We start from the raw sequence: 9253 nt of genomic DNA, 5'->3' as shown, positions 1-9253 counted from the left end.
ATGCCAAACTTGACATTGAAAGACCACTGAAGGGCAGCTGGGAGGAATAAATAGCAACCAGCAAAGCTCCTCACTGTTGGATCTGATACCCTTCAACATCCTCACCATGAGCTGCACAACAGGACAGATCTTTGTGTATAACAGCAAATGGGAGGGAGCAGTAATATGCTTGAGGGCAGGGCTCCCATTCAGAGGGACCTCAATGGACTGGGGAAATAGGTCAGCAGAAATCTTACAAGGATATTAATAATGATTTCAGAGTGATCCAGCTGTGGGCCAGGAGCCCAGAGAAGGTGTTTGAATTCTCCATCCTTAAAGATTTTCAAAACACATCTGGACACAGTCCTGGGCAGATTCATTTAACTCCGAATTTAGACATGCTTTGAGCAGGGAATAGGACTAGATGAGCTCAAGAGATCTCTTACAATCTATTTTTTTCCCTATGATTCAGTGATTTTAACTCATCTTAGTACCACACAGGTGAACTTTTACTTCATGTTCACAGCTTTGTGAAGGTTCAAGTTACTAAATCTGGTTACTAAATACAGTAATTAACTTGCAGCAATTACTAATGGAGAACATTTAGTAACATAAGTCTAAATTACCGTTTGTTCCTACATACATTCTGACCTCCAGAACAAGATTTTGTCCTTGCTATTATTTTATCAGCTCAGGGTTTTTCTGTTACAGCAAAAATACCCCTTGACAATAAAATACGTGAAACCACTTTGGTCCAACATAATTATTATTTTTTTTATTTTCACTTCACCAGTAACTGCAGTGGTTTCACACTCCTACACACGTTTGTAAAAGGTGTTGTTATGGTGATGTATTTCACATGCTGTATTTTCCCATATGCCTCTATTACCACTTTCTTTTTGTGTCCCTTGTGTAGTTAAATATGCTCATGAGTGACCAGTTTGCGGTATTAAACAAAGAAACAGCTGAGATTTTTCTTGCAGACTCATTTTTGTCTCACAGTTTAGGTTTACTTACTTGTTTATGAACTGTTTACTGTCTAACTTTGCTTGTCATGTTTTTCGTCTGTTCTTGTAATTTTGCTGCTTCCTATACTTCACTCATGGGGGTGAAAAGTTTGCTGCTGTGTTCGCCAGCTGTGTTCATCCTCCACACCCCACTGCTGCATTATTATAATAATAATATTATAATAACAGTCCCTCCCACAGCACCCAAGAAGGCTCAGCCCTTCAAATTGCTTTATCAGCTGAATGTTAATAGTGCTCGGTGAAAGAGGTATGAGCTTGGGTTTGCAGTCTGCTGTTAGAGGTGGACAGAAAGAGAACTCCACTTTCACATGTGATTATTTTTCATTATTTCATTTGTGACCAAGTTTCCAGGTTGATTATTGTTGAGACAAAATAAAATGCATGAAAGTGTGCAATATCTACTCAGCAGCCCTGAAAATATCCTGTTCTTGGATATCAGAGCAGTACTAGAGTAAATTACTTCTTTATTTGTTACAAGATTGCATACAGAGGAGATAACAGCAGAACTAACGAGACTGTGCATATACATGGGTTATATTGGTAATGAGAAGCAGCTATGCTAATTAACTCTGCTCCCTAATGAAATTAAATTCATGCAGTAAAAGACATTTATAATAAAATCAATACAAAACCAAAGTATATCAGTTTCTAATTCCTTCACTATGGAAGAGTGACATAAACTGTATCCTGATTATATATTATCATGGAACAGTAATCACTGACAGAAAGAGAGACTCAGTGTTGTTAGGCTGAGGTTGTTCCTGTTTCCACTAAAGAAAATTATAGCTTCCTTCCTTCACCCCTTCCTCTCCTCCAGACATGAAGCTGGTAAATTAGTGAACTATTATTTCTCACTTCTTAAGTTAATTTTGGAATAATAACTCAATACATTAGTTTGCACATCTAAAATCCTTAAAAGCAATGTAAGATCAAACTCTAAGCTCTAGTAGAAGTAATAAAGCAGCATTTTTTCCCACTAAGCTCACAATTATTTTCAGGATTGAGACAATGGTGACAAGGGCTGTTGATGCTTCCATCTTGCCCTGTAACATTTCAGTCAACTTGCCTGTTGGTCCATCTTGGGGACAGTCACATCATGTCCATAGTTGCCAGCTGGATGTTGACTTGGCCATGCCTTCTCATCTCAGATGTTAACCCATGTTGTTATACGTGCCCAGCCTGGTCTGTCCATGCTCCTTCATCCTGCTGGTGAAAACAGAGGTCAACTTTGGAGTCTGGGGTAGCTAGTGGTTGTCCACTGGCCATGGAGTCTGGTGGCAAAAGGCCATGTTTCTGTATGGTCTCTGTGGGTGGAGGCTTCTGAGGTTGTGGGTGAATTTCATCTGATGGACATCGAAGTGCAGGCTCTGTTTCAGCTCAGCTCTAGTGGCAGCACCGCTGGGGTCCTCTGGAGCTTCACGGGCTGTGGGGACGTGTGGTGAGCACAGAGACCAGGTCTTCCTCAGTCATGAGGCAGTTGATGGTAATGGAAGAGAGGCTGAGGCGAGCCCACACCTGGGATCTCTTCCAAACAGACAGCATACTTCTTAGCAAACTGCACAAAGCATATTCCCATAGGCCAGTCCCATGAATTATTGTCTGCCATCCACTCCGTGAGCATCTTCTATATATTACTGTTTGGATGCTCTGCTAGTTCTTGGCTTTGAGATTTCCCTGGTTTTCCATGCACCAAGCTGAGCTGAGGCCACAGATATTCCAGTTTTTGCATGACTTGAGTAATGAATTCAGTTCCATCATGACCTTGCAATACAACAGGGGCTCCAAAAGTGAGAAGGATGTCAAGGAGCTGTAGAGCCACCTCAGCTGCTTTTATTTTTTCATGTAAGTGGACAGTGAACATAAAATTTGGTGATGCAGTCCTGGTACACCATTATCCACTTCAAGCAGCCTAGACATATGGACTGACTATTGATGAAGTCAGTTTTCCGCTGTGCTCAGTGCTCCTTGTTCAGAAGAGACTGGTCAGCAGACTGTTCCAAGTGCTGCCCTCTTTTTCCTTGGCATACTACATGGAAGGATTTGAGGTGCTCAAAAGCATCTCTGGTGATGTTTGCATACTTAGATGACAAGTGGTTCATGCTATGGTTGCAGCCACCATGGCCAGCAGCCATATATGCTTTTTTTGATAATATCACAGATATCCTCAACACTCACATAGTATGTGGGAGATTCCTCTTTTGTCTGTCTCCTCTTAATCAGCTTCTCAGTGTCTCCACATCGGGGAAGTTCATATCTGAAAAGAGGGTAACAGCAAGAAGATTATTAGCAATAATGCTGCATATCTGAGTGGGAAAAGCAGCCATGTATATACTCAGAGTTAAAAAAACAGAAACAGAAGGAGTAGGTTCTACATACTTACTTTATAAGCAGACAGTACTCATGTCTTGACTTTGACTTGGAATTCGGGTTTGTATTCTTTATTTCAGCAATAGTTGCACAATACTCTGCCTTTGGGATCATGTACTTGGAGCATTTCTCATACTTTTTGTATCGTTCTTCTCTAAATTTAAGTCCTGAGGCATCTTCAGCAATGATTACTTAGCAAGTAGAGAAATCTGATTCAACTTCTTCCTTTTATGAACAACTACTCTTGCACCAATTTCTGACGTATGCTGCAGTCATATTATGAAACCAGTCATTTTGTAAAATGAGTAAAATCTTCAGCCATTTCTCAAAATTACTTGCAGTTAATTTGCAAAATGACAGAAAATAGTAGGAAGGTATTATGCAAAATATCTAATCTCTAGCTTTTTGAACTTACAATTTTATGAGACCATAGCCAGAATGGCCTGTATTTACCATTTTTTACTTCATTCTATTTCCCAAACTGTTCAAAACCACACAGTATATTGCAGAGAAAACGATCTATTATGTTTTCTAAAACAAAGACTCTTGTGAGGTCAACTCTACTTTGTAAAATTTGCAGGTGTTTTTAATTTTTTGTTCCATTGGAATGATATTCGAAACACCTGACCTTCCCCACTAGAACAATAGTGACCATAGTTCACATTTTGTGAAATGTTAGAAACCATTAGGCATTTCAAGTGATGACCAAGTAAAGAATGCAGTCCAGTAATAAAATGGCCATTATTTTCTGAATTGCCTAAAAGCAGTCATTTTAGGTGGCTGAAACTATATTTTAATGAAAGAACTGCAAATTTCCAATCTTTCTCTTTCTTCTTTTTCAAAATAGCTGCTTTCACAGTATGATCATAATATTTGCAGGTTGTCTTAGGTTTGGGTTTAAACTTTTAAAGGCCAGTCTACTGTAAAGATAGTTTTATTCTTGCAAGCTGAATTTAACTTACAAACTGGTTTTCATTACATGAAACTTCATGATGCTATTTCTAGCGCACAGACACATTTCACGTCTTGTGCAGATTCTAGTTCGGCTGCTCCTTTGGTAGCAGAGGACAGGAACTGCGGTCTGTCTCCATCTATGGAGAGTTTGCACCCATTTGTGTTTCTCTGCATGCAGCCCCCAGACTGCTGAGGTTCTCCTTCCTTCCAAGGGTATGATTCAAGTTTGTCCACCACAAGATTTTCCATCAATGCAGGTATCATCTGTGCTGCCCTTTCTTATTTTCTCCTGTGCTTTTGTGGCACTTGACTAGTGCAGTCTCCATGAGGTCTCACATCTGCTGAGGAAAAGCATTGAGAAGACAAAGTCCTATCTGCAATTCTTACATGTCTCTGTTAGAGATCACTGTGCCACCACTAGTATATGCCTCCCTCCTCAGGCATAGGCAGGTTGTTGTGGTTTTCTATGCTGTAGACCTCTAAAACAGTAGAGAGGCTGTGAGATCTTTTCCATGAGTCTCCTTCCCTTAGTGCAGCTCCTGCCAAGCACTAGTCAGGGTCTTGCTTCCCAGGTACAGATGAAGAATTTGAAGATGCTATTAAATTTCTGTGCTAACAGCTGTCTTGCATCTTTTGTTGGTATTGGGTATGTGGTCCTTCCTGACCATGACCCTGCTATGGATGGGATTGCCTGTGGATTTGCTAGCTAAGCCTCCAATTGGTTTTGTGTCAACTTTCCCAGCTATGGGACTTGCACTGACTCCATTAGTAAGACCTCAGAGTCAGGTGAGACCCAGCCATCTGTGGGTGACACACAATTCATTGAGGGCACAGGTACCAGAGCTAAAGAGCAAAACCAGTTGGGCACTCCCAAACTGGAGGTGTTACTGGGACAGAGGGAAGTGTTACGGGTTGAGAGTGAAAACAGCCAGCCAGTTTGTCTGCTGCTTCACCAGAGGAAAGAGGACTATATAATACAGTTATTCTTCAGGGGATGGATACTGTATATTATCCTTATTGGTATTTCTCTTTTCAACAAAACTCTGGCTTATTAAGTAACTGTTTGCAAGTGGGGAAAATTATGTCACTGACAAACAGAAATGTAAAGTTTGCATAGACAGACCCAAATAAAGCATGAGTTGGTGCTGAATAGTATCACCAACTTAAACCATGGAATTATGACCCCCTAATTCTGCTCATTATCATCCCAAGTTAGCATTAACATCATTAGCATAAATTTTTATTTGGAAAAAAGACCCACTATCAAGTAATTTTTGTGATGCTATGGAGCAGGTTATTGCAAATTAAATTAAACAACTTGTGATTTTAACACATACACAAACAAGATTGGTTAAGCTGTATGATCAGCAGGTACTCTTTGTAAACATATATTTTATTTTTTTTAAAGTCTTGCCAAACTCAGATACAAAATGCTTTTCATTTATATACATATTTGCAGGAAGGACTTGCTTAACTTTTTCAGCACACGGTCACTTTTTTTGTTAACAACTTTATTACGACATAAGAGTTATAATATAGTGTTACAAAGGTATTCAGTGCCTACAGAACACATGTAAGGTATTTTCTTCCACCAACAATGTTGCTATAGAAGATAACAAAAATGTTGTGCCATTTTCCATCTTGTGCCCCAAGAAAAAACTGATTTGTCCGTGTAGTTTTAAAACAAAACTGTATCAGAGCAGTTTATTGCTTTCTTAAAGACACATCATTAACTAGTAGTGAATGACACATTCAAGCTGACTCCTTTCATATTATGAAAGTCTCCGTAGTTCCCCAAGTACCGTCGAATCTGGCTGGTAGTCATTTTCCTCTTTACTGAGAACCTTTGGGGGCAAAAGCCTTCTCAAACAGTTTAGGTTTTTTTCAGATGCACACACACTGCAAGGTCTCACATTTCTATCTTAACAGATGCTGTGGTCCAGGCCATTTGTCAAGGGTGGGCCATGTGAGCACTCCCACATCTCACTTGCGTAATGAACTTTAGTGATTTCCAACTTTTGGTGTTTTATAGCATTACTCAGACTGACTTGAAAATACTTTCTCATAATCAGACCTCCTGAGAGATATAGAGGAGCTTGATGTAAGAAGGAAGACAGGGAAGGAAAACTGTAGAAGAAATGGGATCTTATAAAGTAACCATCTTGGTGGACCAAAAGCGACAAGCATAGCAGTGAGATTGCACAGGTACAGGAAGACCAACCAATCATTTGATTTCTGCTTGATGTGCAAGAGATGTTGAAGGTGAAATACAAAGGAATGAAAAGATTCGGAAGAATGAAAAAGGGGACTTCATCAGCATCACGAGGAGTCATTGTCACTGGAAACTGATCAGCTGATAACCTTTAATTTGTCAAATGATTAAAATAATATCCTTCTGACTCTAGGTGAAAAAGTGTGACCTTATGCAGATGCCAAGAAGAAGAAAGATATATTAGCCATTGCTGTCTTGGGTTATAGCAATCAGAGATTTATACATTTTGGGGGATGAGTGTAAAGCAGCTGAGCTATGAAAGCCTGAATGTCTTTCACAGAATTATTTTGCTGAATTTTCCTTTTTTCCTAGCAGAATTCAGAGACAGCAACTGACAGCCTCACTGAGATATAATAAACTTTTTTTGATACAGCAGGTTATTAGCTTTTTCTATCCCTCCAATCCAATCATTAACCTTTTAATTTCTTCTACCAATAGAGAGCACTAAATTTACAAAATTGATTTCAAGCAGAAGATACTGTGATTAATTATAAACTTCAGAACTGCAGAAAATCAAAGTAAGACAAAAAAATAATTGTTGCCTTGGAGACCTAAAATATTTGACTTTTTAAGAGAAGACAACTGCTGTCTGAATCACCTAAATAAAATGATCCTCACTGTTTAATATTTTTTTAAAATTGAACAATTCTGTAAATAAAAATACAGGATTTTGTTTGAACTTACAATGTTCATTTCAGTAACGATGTGTAATTTTTGTTGTTAAAGACATTTTCATAATGTGGGAAAGAGGACAAAACTCTTTTCTGCTGCAGTGATACCATCTCCAAAAGGTGATTTTGAGAAAATAATTTAAGGAATAACTATTTATTGCTGGTTTGTTTTTAAAGAGTTGGGTTAACTGTTCAATTCACTTATAAAGTTACACTTGTCTTTACAGTGAAGGAATAGACCTACTCAGAAGGAATGATAACTTCGCTGATGTTTTATGAGAGCTTGTGGGGAATAAGTAATGTATGCAGAAAATTATATAGATATTTATGTTTCAAAAATCTGTACCTTATTCCACTTTTCTATTTGTGTTTCTACACTCTGCAAATTCTCTTGAGTCTTCTCCTAGTGCCTTTGACTCCACAGACCTTGATGTAAAACCAAACGGAAAAGCCCATGCTCTGTCCTCCCTCTTCTCCAGCTGCAAGTCACTAGGTAGCACCATGAGGAAATCCCAGAGGTGATGTTCCAGTTTAGCAGCTGAGACACTGGAGGTGGTTCATCCCAATATTTCAGGGAGCAGGTGTGCAGAGTCCCACACAAGTGTGTTGCGCTATTTCCAGGGCTCGCCCTGACTTACTGAGGTGGAGGTTTGCCATGCCAGGTCTACACACACTGCAGGAGGCTGGTGCTAGCAGCAAGACAACCTGCTGCGGAGCATGCCCACCTTTTGCTTGAAGAGGCGGCTTCCGCTCAGCACGAACGACAGCAGATCCAGGCAGCTGAGGGCAGTCAGACTCAAAAACACTTCATTGTAGCTTTCTAACTGGTCAAAATCACTCACATGCTGTATGTAGTAGGACCTAAAGAGGTGATAGGGAAGGAAGCAAATTATGATGACACAGATGAAAATCAAGTTTTTCACCTGGGCCCAGAACTCTTGGTGTGACCAGAAGGAGGTGGAAAGTTTTCTTGCCACTTGTACCAGGATGAAAATCTGCAGGCCCAAGAGGACACAAGTAATGCAGGCAATAGCTACAACTATGGCGTAGTTCAGTGCTTTCACACTATCCTGCTGTAGTTCTTTGTGGAATTTAAAGCATGTTGTATCATTGTATAGACCTGAGCGCCCATACTCAAAGTACAAGACTGGCACCACAAAGACCATGACAAAGACCCACACGGCAATGCTTGCTGCAATAGCATGCAGCTTCCTGTAAAACTCCACCTTGTCCTTCCACTGAAAGAAGATGAGCCACCGGATCACCAGAGTGATCACATAGAATAGGAAGGTCAAGTACATGTGGATGTGCACCATGGCACTCACCATTTTGCAAAATGGCATCTTGAATACCCACTTCTTGTTGACATAGTAGTGCAGGCGGAACGGTATCGTGAAGAGGAGGAGGCTGTGCACAACAACCAGGTTAATGATGGCTGTGGTGGTCGCAGACAGAGCGTTCATCTTGACCAGCACAAACGACATCATGATCGACCCAATCCCACCTCCAGCAAAGGCAACTGAGTAGGTGGTAATCAGTATGGCGCTCATGGTGTTGGTGTGAGTGAAGGCAGAGAAAGTGTCATTGCTGCTCCTGTTCTCTTCAATCATGGTCTTGAAATCTTCTTTGTACATGCTCTAGAAATGAAAGAATATATAAAGACTAAGATAAGGTAGGAATCAGAAGGCCCACCTGAAAAGCCAGCAGAGTTTTCCACCTGGACCTTGCTTAAAGGGATAATCCTGGAATCTCACAGCTGGCACAAGCTGTAACCAGTAGTTTTATTCAAGCATCCTTCAGCCTAGAGAAAAAAGGCTGAGAAGGTCGAGCAGAGAAGCTGCTCTAGTCCTTAAGACATTGTTAGCCATACCATTGAAAACAAGCATGAATTAGTAATATGTGGGAAGAAGAGGTCTTTAGATAAATGATGTGATTGTGGTGGTTTTGATCTCTCTGTGTTATTAGTTCTTCTCTCTTCTGAG

The 9253-nt window shown here is 40.1% G+C and overlaps 1 protein-coding gene across 1 annotated transcript; it reads right to left on the bottom strand.

Moving 5' to 3' along the window:
* Window positions 1-7960: 7960 nt before the first annotated feature.
* Window positions 7961-8905, bottom strand: LOC104547591 (probable G-protein coupled receptor 141). The gene has a single exon (XM_010193368.1). The coding sequence runs from the start codon at window positions 8903-8905 to the stop codon at window positions 7961-7963; it is 945 nt and encodes a 314-aa protein (XP_010191670.1).
* Between the last annotated feature and the right edge of the window lie 348 nt (window positions 8906-9253).

The sequence above is a fragment of the Mesitornis unicolor genome, unplaced genomic scaffold (genome assembly GCF_000695765.1).
Source record: "Mesitornis unicolor isolate BGI_N332 unplaced genomic scaffold, ASM69576v1 scaffold6231, whole genome shotgun sequence".
NCBI classification, from domain to species: Eukaryota; Metazoa; Chordata; class Aves; order Mesitornithiformes; family Mesitornithidae; genus Mesitornis; species Mesitornis unicolor.
This window is presented reverse-complemented; position numbering and strand designations above follow the sequence as displayed.